The 23,179-nt window shown below is 42.9% G+C and overlaps 1 protein-coding gene across 1 annotated transcript in view; it reads left to right on the top strand.

The window, feature by feature from the left end:
* The first annotated feature begins 4,249 nt into the window (after positions 1–4,249).
* FAT4 (FAT atypical cadherin 4) overlaps positions 4,250–23,179 on the top strand; it is a 132,245-nt gene continuing 113,315 nt past the window's right edge. The window contains exon 1 of the mRNA XM_065736800.1: positions 4,250–9,514. Coding sequence (XP_065592872.1) covers positions 4,250–9,514 — 5,265 coding nt within the window. The remainder of the gene's footprint in view (positions 9,515–23,179) is intronic.

Raw genomic sequence — 23,179 nt, 5'->3', positions numbered from 1 at the left:
TATTGGTTAAGTACTAAGAGACAGGCAAACTGTACATTTAGTAAGGCTGGAGAAGGCATACTGTTTAGGCTGCTGTCTATCATACAGCCATGGAAGGCTCACATGCTGTGCAAGAGCAGAATTTGAGCAGTGAGTGCCAGTCTGCTTCCTAAGATACTTTAAAATAGGCTTTATCTAAGAAACAAACAAAATTGCATAAATACTCTGAGAATCATTTTTGTGGAACTCTGTTACTTTTGATAATAGAGTTCTTTATGGTGTTTAACTTAGGTTACAGTATTTAACTCATGTTGGCTATTAGGAAAAATTTATTCTCAGAAAGAGTGGTGATGCACTGGGACAGGCTGCCCAGGGAGGAGGTAGACTTGCCATCCCCCTGGAGGTGTTCATGGAACATGGAGGTGTGGCACTGAGTGACATAGTTAGTGGGCATGGTGGGGATGGGTTGATGGTTGGACTGAATGATCTTAGTGGTCTTTTCCAGAAATAATGATACGGTAACTCTAATTCCACGTGAATCCTGATAAAATATCCCTGTAAAGGGAGAGGCTAACTGAAGTGAAATGATAACCCTAAAAATAATTTTAAACAATTAGGCTTAATGAGGTATCCTTGTCCTGCCAGGATATTTCTAGTGGCTCTGCCAGGAACCATCTATTCTTGGTAAAATACTGTGCTGGACTTTACCAGAGAAAAAGGAGGAAATGGAATTCATTTTGATAAAAAAAATGTCAGCCAACAGAAAAATGTGTGGTCTAGCAAAATGATACAGCAGTTATTAATACCCATTTCTAGTGCTTCTTAATCAAAATATAACCTGTACCATATGAAAATGGAAAAAGGAGTAGTAATATTCTCACAAGAGCTGCATTCTTGGTTATCTTTTCATACTGGAAAGCTGAACTCAGAGAAACATACATTTTAATATCAGGTAAGGAGTGTTGGTCACACTGACAGGGGAGCTGGTAGTGTATCTTTGGGTTTCCCTGAGAATGAAAAAGATATCTGCCTCATTTCCTGGCTACAAAACTCCCCACTGTGGTGCTAATGTTTAGAAAATGGATTCAATTGATACATGCAGGAGTACAGGAAAATTTTCCTGAAGCCATGTGGTGAGACTTCCTGTATATATCAGGGCAGTGAAACTAGTGAGACTGGAAGCTACATCCAGGAAAATCCCAGGCAGTCCCCTGGACAGCTTCCAGCTCTGCAGGAGTGGCATCAGGCACTCCTTGAGGCAGGGATGTCCTTCTGCAAAGTGCTCTGACATCTCCCACCATAAATGAAGCCACAGTCTGCAGGTGATAAAAATGTGCATCTGCTTGCAGGGGATAGGGAAAATGCCGTGTCAAGCCCTGCATTGCTCAGGAGTGAGGTGAATCAAAGAGGCCTTGTGGTCTTGAATCACAGAATTGTTAAGTTTGGAAAAGAATACTAATATCAAGTCCAACTGTCAGCTCAACCCCAAGTTCACTAACCATGACCCCCAGTGCAACATCTTGGTTTCTTGAACACTTTCAGAGACGGTGACCCCATCACCTCCCTGAGCAGCCTATTCCAGCACATCACTACTCAGAATTTTTTCCTGATATGTGATCTGAACCTCTCTTGGCACAACTTGAGGCCATTCCATCTCATCTTGTCACTGTTACCTGGAAGAAGAGAGTAGACTGCACCTTGCTACGACCTCCTTTCAGGCAGTTGTAGAGAGCCATAAGGTCTCCCTGAGTGTTCCTCCTCTCCTGACTGAACAATCTCAGCTCCCTTGTCTGCTTCCCATAAGATTTGTGCTCCAGACCCTTGACAGCTTTGTTGCTCTTCTCTGGACACACAACAGTAATCTTTCAGCACAGTGAGAAGGGAACACAGAATGCAGCCTACCAGGTCTGCTGAATTCCTGATTGTTTTCTCTTTTGGCTACAGAACACAACTCTGTTCCTCTTGTTCTATCTTATTCTAGGCTTGAGACCTCCTAGGACTCTGTGTGATAATAAGTACATATCCAATTTCATTTAGTTGACACAGGAGGAAGACATGGTTATAAACTTATAACATATCACCCAACATATCACCCAAAAGCATGAGTGGTTATTTCATTCATCTGCCCTCCACATGCTTCCTCCACGCTGCCTGTGTCTTCTGGTACAACACTTCAGCCATGCTGATGGCCACTTCGGGCAAAACAACACTGGGAACACAGTAAGCATGACGGTGTTGATCTGTGGTCACCGTGAGGGTACTGATAAATATTTGCAGTGCTGAGATTACATTGCTTTTCTGTATCTGAAGATGAAAGCCTGGGGAAGTATTGAGCTGTGTTATCAAAAGAATTGCAGACAACATGAAAAATGCAAAATGATCTTTTCTTCACTTTCTTTCTGTATCTACAAATTGCTAGCAGGTTCCTCGTAACTTCTGCTTTCAAGGTGGGACAGGAGATCTTGGTGCAGCTGGTTTTGTTCCCCCTGCATGTGGCCTGGCTGCAAGGAGGTACTGGCTGTCACCCCATGGCTGCCTCGTGAGGTTTCCTTGCATCCTTTCTGCTTCTGTTGTGATCTGCCTTTTTTTACCAGCAGAGTGCGTGTTGCATTCACATCCACATGAGCAAATTGTTCATTTATCAGAAAGCAAAATCAGGAGTAGTGACAGAGGAAGGAGCTGATCCCAAAGAGTCTGATAGTGCTGCATTAATTCATTTAAACCATGCCTTGCTGACAGTACCAGCGACAGCATGAATCGCACTGTTTTATATCTAGCTTAACTGCTCCAGTTTCAATGGCTCGATTTCCTAGCCATTAAAATAACTTACTGCTAAAATAATAATGATGATGATAAACTAAAATCACTGTTAAAACATCTCGTAACTGTGACTGCATATGAAATAGCAACTATGGCTCAGAATATAGTACAGCTGTTTTAAGGACGTTATCAAGATTTTCTGACTGAAGTTGTTTTGCAAATCTGTGCAATTTCCTGCATTTAATTACAAAAGCACTTTCTGAATCCCGTGAAGTGGAATGTGGATGTACTGAAACACTTCAGGAATGGAGCATATAGTGTACGTGGTGGCTCACCAGGGTATCGCTTGGTTTATTGCCACGCACGAGCTGCAAAGCATTTATCATTTGCGTTAACGTAACGCAAGAGGCGCATGCTTTCATAGTGCCTGCCGCCTGCAGGCCTTGCTTGCTACTGCGTAAACCCGGTGCTGTGAAACTCGTTATCTAGATAATGCTGCTCAGATAGCGCTGCGGACGGAGCTGAGTGGCGGCGTCCGGCTGCGGGGTGGGCACCAGGGGGCGCTCCGGGACCGCGATTGCGGTGCTGCGCGGGACCCCATCGCGTCCCCGCTCCGCTTGAGGCCGGTGTGAGCGGCCGAGGGCTCCGCCGGGGAGGGAGGATGGGAGCGTGCTGAAGTTTGTCTCGGGATCTTCGTTGGAAAGAAGGAAGGAGCAGAATTTGAGAAGAAAAGTTGAAATAATAATAATAAAGGAAACAGTGATACGGAGCTAGGTAATAAGGATAAGTAAGAATAAAAGTGCAGACGTCCCAGGGGTCGCCCCCTTCCCTCCGGGCTCGGACGGCCGCGAGCAGCGGGGCGCAGCGGCCGCCTCCTCGCGCAGAGCCGTCGGAACCGCACCTGCCCCAGGTGAGCCGCGGGCGGGCGGTGGTGCGGGGCGGGGCGGGGCTCGGGGCGGGGCGGGGCGGGGCTCGGGGCGGGCACTGGGACGGCGCGGCCAATGGGAGGCCGGGGGGGAGCCCGGCCGGGCGTCAAGAGGGACGGGATCAATGAGCGCCGCGCAAAGTTGGGGCCGGGCGGCGGTGGTGGGCTCCGCGACCGTGGATTACAAACTCAGCGGAGAAGGAGGAAGCGGCGTCCGGCGGCGTCTCCCGGGCCGGGCATGGTGGCGGGGTGGCGGCGGCCGCTGAGGAGCGGCGGAGCACGAGGCCCCCGACGGCACGGCGGCGGCTGCTGCTGAACGGCGATGCGGTACGGAGTCCCCGGCTGCCTACCGGCCCCTGAGCGGCGGCGGGCGCAGGACGAGCGGCGCGGCCCTTGAGCGCGACGGACGGCCGATCGGGTCCCTCTCCGACGGGACAGGGCGAGCGGAGCCTCGGCGGGACAGCGGGAAGGAGGGGCCGGAGCGAGGCGGCTGCGGGAGGCGGCCCCCGGCTGGGGGGCACCGCCGAAAGCAGCAGCGGCGGCGGCGGCGCCGGGCTCCGCCGCGGAAGCGGCCCCCGGGTCGCTATGGGCCGCCCCGCCGCCGCCCGCCGGGCCCCGCCGCCCCTGTTGCTGTCGCTGCTGCTGCCGCTGCTGCCGCTGGGCGCCGCCGCCGAGCCCCGGCAGGTCTTCCAGGTGCTGGAGGAGCAGCCGGCCGGCACCTGGGTAGGCACCATCGCCACCCGGCCCGGCTTCACCTACCGGCTGAGCGAGCACCACGCCCTCTTCTCCATCAACGCCACCTCGGGCGCCCTGCACACCCGCGCCTCCATCGACCGCGAGAGCCTGGCCAGCGACGTGGTGGACCTGGTGGTGCTCTCCAGCCAGCCCACCTACCCCAGCGAGGTGCGCGTCCTGGTGCTCGACCTCAATGACAACGCGCCCGTCTTCCCCGATCCCTCCATCGTGGTGACTTTCAAGGAGGACACGGGCAGCGGGCGGCAGCTCATCCTGGACACGGCCACCGACGCCGACAGCGGCACCAATGGTGTGGACCACAGCTCTTACCGCATCGTGTCTGGCAACGAGGAGGGACGTTTCCGACTCAATATCACCCTCAACCCCAGTGGTGAAGGTGCCTTCTTGCATCTTGTCTCACAGGGTGGGCTGGATCGGGAGGTCACCCCCAGCTACCAGCTGCTGGTACAGGTGGAGGACAAGGGCGAGCCCCGCCGGCGCGGGTACCTGCAGGTCAACGTCACCGTGCAGGACATCAATGACAACCCACCTGTCTTCAGTCAGACTCTTTATCAGGCACGTGTGCCCGAGGATGCACCTGTCGGAGCCAGCGTTCTGCAGGTGGCAGCAGCTGATGCTGATGAAGGCACCAACGCTGACATCCGCTACCGCCTGGAGGGAGGCGATGGTGGTGGTGGGGAGGGAGTCAGCAGCCTCCCGTTCGAGGTGGACCCTGAGAGCGGAGTGATCCGCATCCGGGAGCGCCTGGACTATGAGCTGTGCCAGCAGTACTCGCTGACAGTGCAGGCCACAGACCGTGGGGTGCCCGCACTGAGCGGCCGCGCCGAGGCCCTGATCCGCCTGCTGGATGTCAACGACAACGAGCCCCGGGTGAAGTTCCGCTACTTCCCAGCCACCTCCCGCTTTGCCTCTGTGGATGAGAATGCGGCACCTGGCACTGTGGTGGCCTTGCTGACGGTGAGCGATGCTGACTCCCCTGCTGCCAATGGGAACATCTCTGTGTCGATCTTGGCGGGCAACGAGCAGCGGCACTTTGAGGTGCACAGCAGTAAGGTACCCAACCTCAGCCTGATCAAGGTGGCGGCTGCACTGGACCGGGAGCGCATCCCCGCCTATAACCTTACGGTGGCAGTGGCTGATAACTATGGGGCCTCACCACCCCCTCCGGGCTTCCCCACCTCTCCCCTTTCCCCTGATGGGGTAGTGGCAACTCCTGTGAGCCGCTCTTCAGTGGCTAGCCTGGTGATCTTTGTGAACGACATCAATGACCACCCGCCTGTCTTTGAACAGTCAGTGTACAGAGTAAACATCAGTGAGGAGGTGCCTCTGGGCAGCTATGTGCGGGGCTTGAGTGCGACAGACCGTGACTCGGGCCTCAACGCCAACCTCAGATACAGCATCGTCTCAGGCAATGAGCTGGGCTGGTTCCACATCAGCGAGCATAGTGGACTGGTCACCACGGCCAGTCCTGGGCATGCTGGGGGTGTGTCTGTCACCAGTGGGCTGGACCGAGAGACCACTTCCCAGGTGGTGCTCAACATCAGTGCACGTGACCAGGGGGTGCAGCCCAAATTTTCCTATGCACAGTTGGTGGTGAACATCCTGGATGTCAATGACAACAAGCCTCGCTTCAGCCAACCTGAGGGCTATCAGGTTTCCTTGGCTGAAAACTCCCCGTCTGGAACTGAGTTGATGGTCTTGAGTGCTGTGGATGGGGATCTGGGGGACAATGGGACCATTCGTTACTCCCTTCAGGAGGCTGAGCCAGCAGTGGTGGCAGTTGGCCCCTTGTCAGTGACCCCTCGACAGGTCTTCCGCTTGGATCCTGTGTCGGGCAAGCTCAGCACCATCTCACAGCTGGACAGGGAGGAGCAAGCTCACTTCTCCCTCCAGGTTCTGGCTACGGATTTGGGTTCTCCTCCCCTTTCTTCAGTAGTGCGGGTTAACGTGAGTCTTTTGGATGTGAATGACAATAGCCCTGTTTTCTATCCTGTCCAGTATTTTGCCCATATCCAAGAGAATGAGCCAGCTGGAACTTATGTAACCACAGTGTCTGCCACTGACCCTGATCTGGGGCCCAATGGGACCATTAAGTACAGCATCTCAGCTGGGGATACCTCCAGGTTCCAGGTCCATGGCAAGACAGGGGTCATCACCACAAAAATAGCCCTTGACAGGGAGGAGAAAACTGCTTACCAGTTGCAGGTTGTGGCCACTGATGGTGGCCATCTTCAATCTCAGAGCCAAGCCATTGTCACCATCACTGTTTTGGACACTCAGGACAATCCACCTGTTTTCAACCAGGGCATGTATGGTTTTGTTGTTTTTGAAAATGTTGCCCTAGGTTACCACGTAGGTACTGTTTTTGCTTCTACCATGGATCTCAATACCAACATCAGTTACCTTATTACAACAGGTGACCAGAGGGGTATGTTTGCTATCAACAGAGTGACAGGACAGATCACCACGGCCAGTGTTATTGATAGGGAAGAACAAGCATTTTACCAGCTGAAAGTGGTGGCTAGTGGTGGGGCAGTAACTGGAGATACTTTAGTCAATATAACTGTCAAAGATTTAAATGACAATTCCCCACACTTCATTCATGCAGTGGAAAGTGTAAACGTGGTTGAAAACTGGAAAGCTGGTCATACCATATTCCAAGCCAAAGCTCTTGATCCTGATGAAGGTGTTAATGGCATGGTCCTTTACAGCCTTAAGCAAAACCCAAAGGGCTTGTTTTCAATCAATGAACAAACAGGTGCTATAAGCTTAATAGGGCAGCTGGACATAAATGCTGGCACTTACCAGGTTGAAATCCTGGCCTCGGATATGGGCGTGCCACAGCTGTCCTCTACTTTCATCCTGACTGTCTCTGTCCATGATGTAAATGACAACCCTCCTGTGTTTGACCAGCTTTCCTATGAAATTACAATTTTGGAGTCAGAGCCTGTGAATTCCCGGTTCTTTAAGGTACAGGCTTCTGACAAAGATTCGGGAGTGAACGGTGAAATAGCTTACAGTATAATTGAAGGAAATGCTGGGGATGCCTTTGGCATTTTCCCAGATGGTCAGCTGTACATAAAGAGCGAACTGGACCGTGAGCTTCAAGAAAGATACGTTTTACTTGTTGTTGCTTCTGATAGAGCAGTTGAACCGCTCAATGCTACCGTGAACATTACAGTAATTCTGGAGGACGTAAATGATAACAGGCCGTTGTTCAACAGTACGAACTATGTATTTTATTTTGAAGAGGAACAGAGTGGTGGTTCCTATGTGGGTAAAATCAATGCTGTAGACAAAGACTTTGGACCAAATGGTGAAGTCAGGTATTCATTTGAGCATATGCAACCAGATTTTGAGCTGAACACAATAACTGGGGAGATAAAAAGTACTCATCAGTTTGACAGGGAAGCTCTCATGAGACAGCGAGGAGCTGCAGTATTTAGTCTTACAGTAATAGCAACAGATCAGGGGTTGCCAAAGCCTCTAAAGGATCAGGCAACTGTGCAGATCTACGTGAAAGACATCAATGATAATGCTCCCAAGTTTCTGAAAGATCTCTACCAAGCTACCATATCAGAATTGGCAGCAAATTTGACACAGGTTCTGAGAGTTTCTGCTTCAGATGTTGATGAAGGGACTAATGGATTGATTCATTATTCTGTGATCAAGGGGAATGAAGAAAAGCAGTTTGCAATAGATAGTAGCACAGGCCAAGTGACCTTAATAGGGAAGCTAGATCATGAAGCTACTGCATCGTATTCACTTGTCATCCAAGCAGTAGACTCCGGAGCGGTTTCCCTAAGTTCAACTTGCACACTGAGCATTGATGTATTGGATGAGAATGACAACAGTCCTTCTTTCCCTAAATCAGTTTTGTCAGTGGATGTCTTGGAAAACATGAGAGTTGGTGAGCTTGTTTCCTCAGTCACTGCCACTGACTCTGATTCAGGTGACAATGCTGACCTCCATTATAGCATTACAGGAACGAACAATCATGGGACCTTTAGCATCAGTCCCAACACTGGTAGTATTTTTCTTGCGAAGAAATTGGACTTTGAGACTCAATCTTTGTATAAGCTTAATATAACAGCAAAAGACCAAGGAAGGCCACCAAGGTCATCTACAATGTCAGTGGTAATATATGTTAGGGATTTTAATGACAACCCTCCTAATTTTCCTGCAGGGGACATTTTTAAATCTATTATTGAGAACATTCCTGTTGGTAGTTCTGTCATTTCTGTGACTGCTAATGATTCAGATGCGGATATTAATGGACAGTTAACATATGCAATCATTCAACAGACGCCACGAGGTAATCATTTCCGTATAGATGAAGTCAAAGGAACAATATTTACCAATGCTGAAATAGATCGGGAGTTTGCTAATCTCTTTGAATTAACTGTCAAAGCCACTGATCAGGCTGTTCCTGTGGAGTCTAGGAGGTTTGCTTTGAAGAACGTGACTATTCTAGTGATGGATCAAAATGACAATGTTCCTGTGTTCATATCTCAAAATGCTCTTGCAGCTGACCCTTCAGTCATGATTGGTTCCATCCTAACAACTATTGTTGCGGCAGATCCTGATGAGGGAGCCAACGGAGAGGTGGAATATGAAATAATCAATGGAGATACCAAAACTTTCATTGTGGATCGCTACAGTGGAGACCTAAGAGTAGCATCAGCTTTGGTGCCTTCTCAGCTAGTATACAATCTCATAGTTTCTGCTACAGATCTTGGCCCTGAAAGAAGGAAATCTACCACTGAGATGACTATAATTCTACAAGGCGTTGATGGGCCTATATTCACGCAGCCAAAATACATAACCATCTTAAAAGAGGGTGAGCCTATTGGGACGAATGTGATATCTATTGAAGCAGCCAGTCCACGGGGTTCTGAGGCCCAGGTGGAATATTACATTGTGTCTGTGCGATGTGAAGATAAGAGTTTGGGGCGCCTCTTCACCATTGGACGCCATACTGGTGTCATCCAGACTGCTGCCATTTTGGACAGGGAGCAAGGAGTGCGTCTCTACTTGGTGGATGTTTATGCCATTGAAAAATCATCCATTTTGCCACGCACACAACGAGCAGAGGTAAAGCTTTTATTCAGTAATTATTTGTATGTTTGCTTTCTAAACAGGCTGTTTCATATGTCTGTTTTTACTCAAGTGTTCTATGAATACTAGTGTTAGCAGAAGGCCTGAACTCAGTCTGCTGATTGATTAAAGGTAACCTTCCAAATAGTATGCTTCAAACTGTTTTCCTCAAAGCTACCTCTAGAAACCTGAGAGAGGCTTAGGCAAAGTGCTTACATTTGGTACTAAAGGCACAATGTTGAGCAAATACTTTCTGAATAATAAATGCTTTAAGTCCTAAAAGTTTTAATCACAAGCATATCATGAGTTCTGCAAGCCTTCTTGTTTTAGCAATCATAAATTAAGTCTTTCTGTTATTGAGTTACAACTGAATGTCTTTCATTGCAGTCATTGTGTCAGTATTTGAGGATTGGCCAGTAGGGGATTGCTCTCTGAACAGTTCATTTAGTGTCTCCGGTCTCGACATGCTTATTCTCCCCTGCTGTATGTTGTTCCTGGTGAAGTCTCGCAGATAGATCTCCAATCTACCATTACTTCTTTCCCGCGCAGATGAGCATGAAATGGTCTTGTTTCTATTCTATGATGTGACAGACTGTAGAAGTGTAGCAGTTTAGCAGGCAGTTTTCCTTATCAGAAAGCAATTTGCTTTGGTGTTGACTGAAGGATCCTTAAACATTCTCTGCATGATGAGTTTGAGCAGCAAAGGGTGCAAAATAGATCTGAGACATCAGCTGCGGAGTGCAAATATTTTAATTGCCGCTCAGCATGGTAATTGAGCCGCAGAGCTGAAAGCTTACACCATTTTTGCTGTCCTCTGTGTGAAGACAGAGAGGCCTGTTGTGAAAGGAGGCCTTGTTTGTGTTAGCTTGCACCATGTTCTGGAGCTGCCTTCTGCACTTTGCTATGAGTCATTGAACTTTCAGTCGCTGGAAGTTTGGGGCTGACACCACTCAGTAGGTCAGCCAGCGGGGAATGCTGGAAGTGCTCTGCTTCAGTCATTTCCCCTGCTGGCTAAGCCCATTACCTCAGCATTGTACAGCCTCCTGTGTCCCAGGCATTACTCCCATCTATTTCCAGTTCAGAACTGCATCTTTGTATGAGCCACCAAGGATACTGTGGTAGCTTGGTGGGTTTTGTGCTTGTTTATTTATTGTAGCAGGTGGGATATTTCAAATTCTTACTTGACATTGGTAGCTTTTCCTCTTAATTGCTATTTTTGTTCTTGTTGAAGTATTGTCCATGCAGATATGTAACTCAACTTCTGTACTGACAGTGATTGATGCTCTACAAAGCATTGCTATTAGGTGGGGAATTCCAGTGGATTCCACGCTGAGATTTCTCAATGTGTGTGAGAGAGTTAATCTAAATGGGTGTGCTGTTTGCCATTGGTTATGATGTTTTAAAGAGTAATAGTGTATCTGAATGTGACTGGTTGTAGTAGCAATGCTGGTTTAAATAATGCACGCTATTTTTATAAGAAAATTCCTATCATATGGCTCTATCTACCCCTGCTGAAAATTTATAAAAGCTAACAGTGAAGACTGATAAAAGTTAAATTATTATTAAGTCATGTTCTTTCTTAAGTTGCTTTAAGGGTTAAGCCTTTGTCAGTGAGTATTTGGGTCACAGTCCTGTGACTAGAAAGTTTCTTGACAGAAGAAAGGCTTACAAGAGGCCCCTTGGTTGCAGTAGGCTCTCACGTTGTAAAAGTATTTAATATGAATATTTGGTGGGCAGTGAAGAGAACAACTATTGAAACTTTAAACAAATTTTACATTGTTGAATACAAACCACTCCTGAAATCAGAAACAAATGTTTTATTCTGTAAAGAATATTGAGAGCAATGGTTTGGAGCTAGGATTTCATATTATTAGTTACATCTTTATAGCTTCTTAAATGCTTCTTCTCCCAGACATGATTAGCTTACAGTGCTTCTTTAGAAATATATTATAAATTATAATCAGCTATCAACCTTAAAAAATATAACCATATGCAGTCTTTCTCTGGACTGACTTCATTTATTTGGAATGGCTTAGCTATCCCACACTTGAACAAGAAGTACTACAGTAAAATTCTTCGCACAAGCTGGCTGTCAGTGGGTGCTCAATAAGCAATGCAGCTTTTCTCTGTGTTGCTTTTGGATGATAACGTTTTTTGGTTTGAAATGTGTGCTCTTGATACAGTCTTTGTTTATTGCTAGGTTTCTTTTATAAGAAACAACCAGTACTGAAGTATATGAACACTGTCTTTGAGAATACAGAGCACACTGCTGGATTGTTTAGATTGGGTATCAGGAAGAACTTCTTCATGGAGAGGGTGGTCAGGTACTGGAATGGACTGCCATGGGAGGTGATGGAATTCCCCTCCCTGGAAATACTTAAGAAATTTCAGGTGGTGTTTAGGGACAGGGTTCAGTGGAGGACTTGTAGTGTTCGGTGATGGTTGGACTTGATCTTAAAGCCTTTTTTAAAGTAAATGTTTCCATGACTTAGAGTCTGTGGATTTTTTTAACGCTTTGATTTCATACTAGTGTGTGATTCTCCGCTCATTCTTACTATATGGAAAAGCACAGGTTGAGATAATGCTTATGCTTGAAGTGCCAAGTAGTTTGAGATTTGCAATGAAAATACAAGAGCTCATTCCATCGTATTTTACAGTTAGATTGTCTAATTTTGGATAGTTGTTATTGAAATTGGAAGCTGGTGTTTATCTTTTTTAATAATTTTGGCACCTTGTTTATGTGTAATCTGCAGTGAAAAACTATTTGACACTGTATGAAAGTGTTCTGAGTGATCAGTCTTTTTTTTTTCTTTTTTTTTTTTCTTTTTGCCTACTTGTATTAATCATTAAGCGTTGTGCTCTTCTTCTCTGGGAGAAAAATAATGTATGCTTCCTGAGGGAGCCCTTTTTTGTCATTCAGTGTCTTTTTACATGCATCAGCTGGGAAAACAAAGCCCCAATTGCTTAGCACCTTCCTCTTGCTATGTTATTTTTTTTCAGCATAAAATCTCTTATCCTCTTAAGTCAGGGAGGAGGATTTCACCATCATGATGCTATAATATGGAATGACTAATGCAGATTGGTATCACTTGGAAAGCTCATGACTTTATTCAGTCTTGCCTTCTGAAATGACAACTATATACTGTATGATATATTGAATGATTGTATGTTGTACTGTGTGTCTGGGGTGGCAGTAATGTGAGGAACCCAGGGACAATTCTCTGTCATCTGTGCCATGTTACTAGGGATTAAACAGAATTAGGCAGAATCTCTAGTCTGAGATTTAATCCTTAAGTGGGCAGCTTCTTTGGGAGGAATAGTGGGCTTTCTAGGGACAGGTGGTGCCAACATGTGTATTGTGTGTGACAAATGAGAAAGTAACAGAGTGCTGAACTACTTGTTCAGTTAATCATTTATATACTTAAAATAGCTTCAAAGGGAGAAAAAGGTATAAATGAGGAAGGTGTGTGAACTTTATAGATACAGTGATGAAATTGAAAATGGAAATACTTGGAGAGGACTTCAGGGCAGATCAGCATTCCTAGCAGTGCCTTTTATCTATGAATGTTAATGTGCACTCAAGAAGAGGTACGAGTGTCTTCATTTACACGGTGGAATACGAGACTGTCAGTTTCCTATTGCATTTGTACATTTGTAACTTCCCCTTGTGTTTTTTCATAATTATGCTACAAAGCATCACCTTCCACATGAGGGGAGGCTTTTATTCCCTAGATTCACAATTCAGAAGGAAATGTTTGCAAGGTATGGGGATTTCAGATGATGCAGACTGCTGGTATGGTATAGGTCTGGAAATTAGTGGACACAGGCAGAGTGAATAGCCCTCTCTCTGTGGAAGGAAAATCATAACACATTTTACATCGACTCTGTGTGAACTTCTGCCATAGCCATAAAAACATAATTGCATGTTGTAATGAGTTGATGTGCAACTCTTTGACTCAGCTCAGCTTAGGTCCTCTGGCTCCGCGTCACTCCTATGCCACGTGGGTCCTTGCTGGTCCCAGGAGTGAGGTGTAGGAGTTCAGAGGTGAAATATTTTGCATAGTCTTTATCTGGCATGTCTCTTATTTACCAGTGCAAATAGGAACAATGGAGTACTCCTTGTATTCATACTATTTATAAATCTTTTTTTTTCTTTAATGATACATGGCATGTTAATTGTAGCTTGACAAAAGAAACTACTTATGAAACATTTGAGTAAACAATGAAAATCTTCCTGTTCCAAAGCCATTTTTTCCTAGCACTAGTACTGATAATGAGAAATGTGTAATTAAAGGTATTGCTGTCATTTGCACTCATCTGAGAAGGGATCTATGCGCTCTCCTTGAACTAGTGTGAGATGAATGTGACTAGTGTTGAAAACAGTTCCAAACCAATTAGTGGGTTTCAGTTCAAAGTTATCCTTTCTTAATTTTTCTGATTTCTTTAATGATTCTGCCTTGCTACATTTTCTCAATATCTAGAATTTCTTATTTCTTTGCTATTTTTTCAGCTTTGGGGGATTTTTACATGTGAGGTCACTTCATAATTTTTATGCTAAAAATCACTAGACTTTAAAAACAACATTCTTTATTATGGAAAATATTATTTTTCACGTGTCCGTAATGCAAACACTAGAAATAATGGCTGAAAACCAACATGAAATGTTCTTGTGTTTATTTTTGCAAAGTGTTAAATTCTTCATACAAATCTCTAAATGATTCTTAGGTTCCATTGATGTTAATAAGCCAGTCCTCTTCCATGTAAAATGATATTCCCCAGCCTGCTGGAGTGCAGGTTTCTTTCTGTGTGTTGGTGTTATGTGAAGCAATCAGTGGTTGTTCATTTAGGAGAACTTCAGAACTTTGAAGCATTCATTCCCTCATGGTCTCTCCAGCTCTCATCCCTAGCTTTGCTGTGGTAAGACCATGTTGTTGTTGGCTCCTTCAGTTTTTGCTATCGTCTCCACCCATTTCCTGAGCGTATCTTGAACTTGGAGGCAGCAAATGCCACACCTCGTCAGAGGATGCGTGTATCCTTTTAAGTGATGGAAAGAGGCTCCTGACATTTTTGTGGTCTTTTTTGTGTCTTCTTCAGTGGCTGAATGTTCTTAAAACACCACTCTAAGGGTCATTCCCTTCCCCTCCTTCCCCAAATAAAGAAGTGTCTGTTTTATTTTTAACAAATCAACTCCTGAGACTGACATAGTTATAGTATTGTAGTTTGTTTTAACTGTGTCTAGACTAGGGAGTAGCATTACTCTTAACTCAGTTTGGTTTGTTACTCATGTAATTAAGTCTGTGCAAAATCTGTGTGTGGACAAGCCCTAATACTCTAGGGTTCTAATTAGAAACAAAATTTACTGCAAATAAAATTGAAGTAAAACAAAGACTTTTCCTAACACATAGTCAGGAAAAGTGATGCCAGATCAGTATGGTACATCATATGATTTGTTTCAGTAAATTTATAGCCTTACTTCACTTTGCCAAGAAAAATACCAGATATGTTAGGGAAACTGTGTCTTTGTTTTATGATGATGTTTCTCTCTATTCTAATAAATCTTGTATTTAATTAGACCACTCTAGTCTAGACTGTCACCGAGGTTTGTTTTTGTAGTGATCTATTTTTGTTTACTCCCTCAGTGCGATAACATACCAAAAGGACAGTAGAACAGATGGAAACTGATAGCTATGATTATACTGTAAAAATACATAGAGTTAAATTAATTAATGCAAAGGAATTTCAAAGACCCTATTACGAAGTGGTAATTTATGTGCCGACAGCTATGCAAAATGTAATGAAAACAAGTATCTACCTTACTATTTCATATTTTGCAGTCTTCATATGTGCACGTTGTGAGTAGGCTATTTGTATTGACATAATAATCTTGAATAGTCTGCACTAAATATAGAAGAACCCTACATCCAGCTTTATAGACAGGCAGGCATGCTTTTGTTATGTGTTGAAAACTTACAGCAGCCTTTGAGGTTCTCACAGATGGAGGGAGATTAGGGGACTCAGTCTTGTGGAGTGGAACAAGTTTTCACAGTGTCACATTCCCCCTCCCTCTGTCCAGTAGCTTGGAGATAGTATCCCCTGTCCAGGTTGGGATTCCCTGCAGCAACCGAGCAAGGGAAGCTAACTCCTCAGAGCCCCGTGAGGTCTGTCTGAAGAGGGAAAGTCAAAGAGCATCTTGGAGAGAACTTGAGAGAACTAGCAGAGAAGGCCCTTATAAAACTTGCCTTTTGCTGGTGCCCAGGAAATGAGCAAGGCCTATTCATAGGATCATAAAGTTTGAAAAGACCGCTAAGATCATTTAGTCCAGCTGCCAACCTGTGCCTCTGACCATGCTAGACTCAGTGCTGCATCTACCCTTTCCTTAAATGCCTCCAGGGACGGTGACGCCATCAACTCGCTGGGCAACCTGTTCCAATACTTCACCACTATTTCTGAGAAGCAGTTTTTCCTAATATCCAACCTGAACCTCCCCTGGTGCAACTTAAGGCCTTTACCTTCTGTGTTATTGACTAGCCCTGTGGGTTGTCACGCATTGGATGACATTCATGCTCTGTTCCCTGTGATTGCCGCAGTGGAATCATCTCTGGGGGGTGAGATTTGACTGCGTCCCTGTGGACAATGTGTTAGCATCCTCTGCTAGAGCTGTAACAATGGAGAAAGGATTTTTCTCACAGATCTGTGTTAAATAAAACAAATGGGAATAGTTTTGAGATGTGACATATGGTCAATATGTGAAGAATCATCAGCCTCAGCCTTAACTCAGAGCTAACAACCTTGACTTCAGATATCCACGTTTTCCAGTCTCTTGGCTGGCTGTGCTTCTCTAAATATGCACGTACATGCGTGTGTCAAAATAATTCTTGCTTCAGCCACTCCGTTGGATGTGCTTAGAAAACAACCCAGCTGGGTTGAGTAACACTGTAGTTTTCTCTATTGCATCCACCTGTACTATTTTTGGTTCTCATAATTTACCCTTCTGGAACTCTGAGTGTGAGCCAAGCCTCAAGTTTCCCCAATAACCGCAGATGTATCTTAAAGGTGAGGGGAACATAGCACTGTGACTTGGCTATGTTTGTTTCTCTTTATTTTACTTTCCATATGGATTTCCTAAAAACCAAGGACACAAGCTAAGCAATGAAGGTTCAGGGTAAAGTTATTGTATGTTGTCTTTGTTAGGGCACAGATGGGCCTGTGTTGTAGTACGGTGTGATCCTGGTAAACTGAGCTTGACAGGTTTGGATAAATAGAAGGCATATGAGAGAACAATAAAGCTCTTGCTTTGAGGGTTGGCAGTGATAGATGTCTTTGGGGCATCTGGTGCCTACTGCTCCCAAAGGTCAAGTGCTGTAGCACACAGCCCAGCCTCCTGTGCCTTGTGCGCTTCAGGGGCACATCTGTAACTTCTTACCTCTGCTGGGTGAGTTTATGGAAAGCTTCTATGCAGAAGCTTCTATGCTATCCTGTGAAATGATGAGCTGGAGACATTCTGTGTCATACAAGTTACTTTTGACTCATCAAAGACTCTGAGTTGGTCATATGTGTTCATGGGGTAGCTTATTAGTACAGAGTGTAACTATCACCCTCACTGATGGGAAACAGGAGTGAGTGGTTCTTTGTTCCTGTCCCCACCTGGGAGGGCACAACAGGGTCAACTCATATCACAGTGGCATTGCAGAAGGTCCAGCCTTTGGGATCCAGTCTGAAATCCTGCCAAGTGCTTTCTGCTAGGCCTCAGGTGTAGAGCTGCTCTAAGCTGATACTCAGCTTTGCTCTGGTACTGCTGCTCATGCTTTTAATGTCTGCTGTGAAGCAAGGAGTGAACAAAGGGCTATTCTCATTCAGCAAATTGTGGTAGCGAGTGGTAATTTTAGTTTTAAGGCTTTTCCCTTAAGGATTCATTTGCAGCTATATTCACTTTAAACCCTTCTGAAGCCATTTTGAGATTATTTGTCTCAAATATGCATGAGAAAAACATTAATTTATCATTTCAAGCAAATTCTTCCTATCTACACATCTTTGGGCTTTTAACTGAATTATATGCATGTTTGGGCTTTGGTAATGGAAACATTTCTTGAAATATAATTCAGGAGAAAGGTATTAATTTGAAGAATTCTTATATTTTATATTTTACCTACCCAGATTATAGTCTCCTTTTAAACCTGTACACAAAACTTACATCCTGTTTGTCCCAAATTAATTTATATCACAGCCAATACTAGATAGTGGTAAATTAAGTTCTGCAATGATCATTAATTATCAAAATAAGAACTTGGTATGTAGCATCCTACAACAGCTGAAGAAAGTACTAATCTCATATTATAATGCACACATGCAAATATATGTATAAATATAAATATTACTTCCAGTTTTAAACTAGAGATGTGGGCTTGCCACAGGCACTGTATGTGGGAAAGTATGTGATTTTGTTTCCCTTGCAGTGTACCAGGGCATAAATTGTTCCTTGGAGAGCTCAAGAGGTGAGGGCTTTTCATGTCAACTTCTTTTGGGTCATTTTAGTAAATTAAGAGAATTCTGCTGAAATAGTTCAGAGGAATAAATAAGATGCCTGAGCTATGGTACATGTCTGCAGTATATGTGCTTAAAGCTTGTATTTTCTGTAGGGGGTTTCTCATATCATATTACACTCTAGGATTCCTGGTGTTTTTCTCTATTTCACATTCTTTATTCCTTCAATACAATAAATCTTTTTAATCCATCAAAGTGTCATGCTGTCTGAAATATGGAGACATGTAGCAATTACAAGGCTGTTTGGAAACAGGAGGCAAACTCTGTGGTTTATTGCACTTATTCTTCAGAGACATGTATTTTTGTTTGTGTGTTTATTTAAATGAGGTAGGGTTTTTTTTTGTTTTGTGAGCATGATTCTATTCCCTTTGAAAAGCAGCTTAATATTGTCTCTATGCTTGTCTGGTTTCAGGGGAAAAAAAAAAGAGCCTTTATTATTTTGGTGAACAAATTAGTGAAAATCTTAATTTTAACCCCAGCTTTCTACTGTTTTTTCTAACAATTCTCTTAATTCATGCACTTCCAGCTTTCGAGGACTCTGCTTTTATTTTGTTTTTACTCATTCATTTTTTAACACCAAATAATTCCCCTGATCAGCACTGAAGGTTGCTTCTTTTTTTTTTTTTTTTAAATCATCTGTTTATTGCTCCATGTTGTGTTATCAAGTGAGGTTGCAGTTACTCACAATAAGGTTAAGTGGTCGTGTTGAACTTGTAATTAATTAAACACAAGCAAGGATGCCTTATTATTTTAAGCCCTGCAGTTGACAGACTCAAATGTCTGCTTGAGCTGTGCACTGGTTGAGAGAGGAGGAAGTGGGAGTGAACATTTTCTCTGCAGGGCAGGATGATATTGGGTAGGAGAAAGCTGTGCACATGCCTGCCAAAATACTTGGATCAAACTAAGGGAACACAGATGGCAGAGGCTGATAAAGGTGTCTCTTATTGTATTTGCTGCTCAGTGCTGTTTTGAGTTTGTGTGAGGGAGAGAGAGGTAAGAGGGGAGGAGGAAGACTACATGAATGTGTTTATTTTAATGCATTTTACAGTGTAGGGAAGAACTTGTATAAATGTAATAATCCTGCATGTCTGAGCTCAGTAGGACGCCATATGCTGGAGCTAAGCCCTTCTTTTAGGTTTCGGTAACAAATGAACAATAACGAGTCCTAAGGGATTTACGCTGCAGTTCTACCACGTCCTGCTGTCTGACCTTTGGTTCTTATCTCCTCATAGGAAAATCACAATGCAGGGCTGGAAGCAGCCCAAGAGAACTGGACTAAAAGCTGCGGCTGCCCTGGCAAGCTTGTGACCAACCTGACTGCTAATTCTCCTCTTGCATAGTCCCTCCTTGTTTCCTGAGTTCTTTATTGCTTTGAGCGTTTGTTGTTGCTCGTATGAGTAAAATCCAGGTGTTGGTCTTTTTTTGTTTTGTTTTGGTTTGTTTTTTTCATAGCATTTCTGCTTTTTGTTGTAGAAATCAACCAGTTGTCTCTGTCTAGTTAAGTAACTTTGAAGATGCTTGCAGAAATCAGGCGTTTTTACCAGAAAGCGTGGTTGTTTGAAGTCCATTGGATCTGTTACTCCTTTAAGCAACGTCCGTCAATGCAGGGCTGAGGAGAAGGAAGTAGAAACAAGCATTTTTTTTTCCCACCATGTATTTAAACTGAAGGCTTAAACATTTTCATTAAAAGGATTTAAGAAAGATTCTTGTTTTGTAAATGTAATGTTTTCTTGCTCATGACAGCTGAAAAATGCGAAGGATATTACATCTGGTGAGAATGAAGGAAAAATGGGACTTTGTGCTAGGGCAAATGTATTTCATTTTGAATGCCTTTATCAGTTTTCAGTCATTAAGTTGAGATTGCAGTTGTTTGTTGGTTTTTTTTTTTTTTCGTAGAAATTAATATGTTCAATATAGTTCTGAAGTTATAACTGCTAATGTAGAATGTAGAGAACTAGGACTAAACTTTGTTAAGAACAGTTGTATTTTGGCCAGTTTTCTTCTAAATACTTTTTCTTACCTTCCTCGTTCACCCCATGTACATATATTTGTGAAACAGACATTGAGATTCATTTTTGGTGGTGTAAAGCTGCCCAGAACTAATGGAGGGGACAGTTTTTCATTCTAAGACATGCGGCTATAGAATGCATGAGCTTTATAATTCCTTGAGGTCTCACATGTGCAAACAGTTCCTTCTATAAATACAGCATAATGTAATGAATATTAATTGTGGCTACTACTATACAAATAGAAAAATAAATGCAATGCAGATATAATCTCTCTGGAAAGAAAACAAATGTATGAGCATTAAAAAACATTTTTTTTCCATGAAAATGTATCATTGTTATCATAGCTTTGGATCTTTGAAGGATGTGTGAGCATAGGAATCTGGACTTTATAAAAGAGATACTCAAAAAGAAACAAACAAAACTCCAAAACTGACTTTCCTTTTAGTTATGCTATTTTTTTTCTTCATTTTTTAGTTCATGAAGTAGTACTTCATCTATACTCATATACCAAAGCAGAAAATAAGGTCCCAAATAAATCTCAAAGGCCTTCTAATATCTTAACATCTATATTGAAAGTGACTCCCTTTTGCCATGGAAATAAAGAGAACAAGACATTCTACAGTCTGCAATTAATGGATGCAACTGTGTATAAAGCAGTGTGAGATAATGGTATGTACGCATTGCCCCCAATTAAAAAAACTAGTGATAAGTTATACTGTCAAAGAGGCTACAGGACAACTTTATGGAGCATAGTTCTGTATAAACAGCCGTCAGGAAGTTAGTTAAACATTAGAAATTCATTTTTAGGCATATGCCTTGGTTATTGTTTGTACAACTTTTAAAAATTAAATCAAGCTTTATCTAGTGCTTGCTGTTAAAGAAATAGTTTTTTTTTATGGAGGGAAAATTCTGATTTAAAAAATGTATTTATTGAGAAACTTGAGTGTTTGCATGCATAAAGATCTTACACTGGAGATAGTGACCAGCAAAAACTTCGCATGCTTGAGAGTAGGTTGGTGGCTGAATTCTACGTTCCCCTTCCCAATTACGTTCATTTGCAAATGAAAATGTACATGCATTCAGTTCTTCAGAAGTATTTAACAAATTTCACATGGCAATTTTCTCTTTAGAAGAAGCTCAGTTTACTACAAGTTTCTGTTTAATTTTCAATCTGGAAAGTTTTACTGAAAATAATTGTTTCAGTATGCTGAAAGATACTATCTTTCTCCACTACTTCAAAATACATTTTAATTGTAACAAATCTATGTGCCTGTGTACTACTTCTCCATTAAAAAAAAATAATAATAGTACTCTAGTGTTTAGAATGAAGGATTCTGAAATAGAGAAACGTTGCCTTAGGATTTCCTCTGTGACATCCACAGACATTGATTAATTGGGTCAGTCAGCGTGGCTGTCTTTTAAAAAAGAAAAGCTTAATCATTAACTAATTTCTTTTTCTGTCCCTCCTACTGAGCATATAAAAGGCTTATAGAAGAATGTAGAAATGAGGCACTTAGAGTTGTTGTTGTGCACAATAGAAACACAGCTAAATATTTCCCAATGCACTGTATATAATCAGAAACATTTATTTCTTTGTGATAGATGTCATGATATGAATATAATGTGTGCTTCAAGTCATTGAATGTTTTCTGGAGAGAGAAAAAAACAACTCTCTCTCCCTGGGGTGTGGATAAAGTAACAGCTTTATTGAACAATTTACCAATGTTTTTTTTCTTTGTGTATGTTAAAACATTGCATCTGAAAATGGCAGATTTGTGAAATTATTACCAATTCAGAGCCAAGTGACGCTGCTGTAGCTTGGCATTTCTAAATGCCTAGTAAAAGGTAGTGAGACTTGAAACGTGCCTGCTGTGAACACATAAATTCTTTTGTTGATGTCACCTGGGGATATAAGGCATTTGTTCCATAAATAAGGAGATCATAATGCAGTTGGCAATGGCTCTTATCTTTCATGTGAGATTCCGTGTAGTTGGTGACTGCCAGACATGGTGAAGCATTATTAGGCATCTGCTGAATTAGGTCCACACAGTATTCAGTGTTTTTTTTTACCTATATCCATTGTAATTATGTTTTCAAACTGATGTATGAAATCTGTGCATATGCTTTTGAAAAATATATCCTTGGTATTTGCTATATTTTGATATTTTCCTTCTTATTTGTCTTTCTAAACTGGTATTTGGTTAGTATAGTGATACATAGGATAGTGAAAAGTTTTAAGTGTTGTAAGAAATAAGTAGCATTTATGAAAAATCTTCTCCTGTATCATGCAAGAGTGCCTCCTTTGTGTGATGGAGCTGGTGGAATAGAGGTGAACTTGGGAGGGAATGGGACAGTGAGAGCTGAAGAAGATCCAGTACAAGTTGGATTGAGTAGGAACAGCCCAGCATATGTAATAGGTGAAAAGCTTTTTTAGTTATCGTGTTATGTGGAGCACTATTTTTGTTCTTGTCCATTGAGATCAGTTGCATCTCTCTGTTCTTAATCTCTGTCATTTATGTGATTTATATGATTTATGTGATTTACATTCTGGGAAGTAGTGTGCTTTTCTGGGAAAGAGGTTTCCAAAGTGCTGTTTTTTATTTTATTCTTCACATGACTAGAAAAAGAACAATTGTAGCAAATAGCTATATGATTTACCACAGTGTTTAAAATACAGACATTTGTGTAATTTTTCGGTAAGCTAACATGTTATGTGTACATCAATGAGAAAGTTACAGCAGGGTAGTTTCAATGTGGCTACTCTAGTTTGTATGTTTTGAATGTTATTAATATTGTATTGTGGGTTTACATAATAGATGTCTGCCAGTATTGTGCAGCTCAATATTCTTAATGTAATCAATTCCCTAAAGCCATTTGCCCCCTTAATACTTGATTGCTGTTAGTTTGCTAGGTGCAAGTTTACGCACACCTAAGCATTTGAAATTTAGCGTTACCTTCATGGATGCTAGAATTAGTTCTGTTATGGTGAATAGTATCATCAGGAAAATTTATGACTCGAAGTCCAAGTATCCTTTTGAGGGATCGTTATTTGTGTTACAGGCTGATAGGTTCTGTCTGGCTCTGTCAGCTTTCTGGAAGGTTAGTGGGATGG

The sequence above is a fragment of the Cyrtonyx montezumae genome, unplaced genomic scaffold (assembly GCF_038088225.1).
Source record: "Cyrtonyx montezumae isolate F1298 unplaced genomic scaffold, pur_monq_1.0 scaffold_2, whole genome shotgun sequence".
NCBI lineage: Eukaryota > Metazoa > Chordata > Aves > Galliformes > Odontophoridae > Cyrtonyx > Cyrtonyx montezumae.
This window is presented reverse-complemented; position numbering and strand designations above follow the sequence as displayed.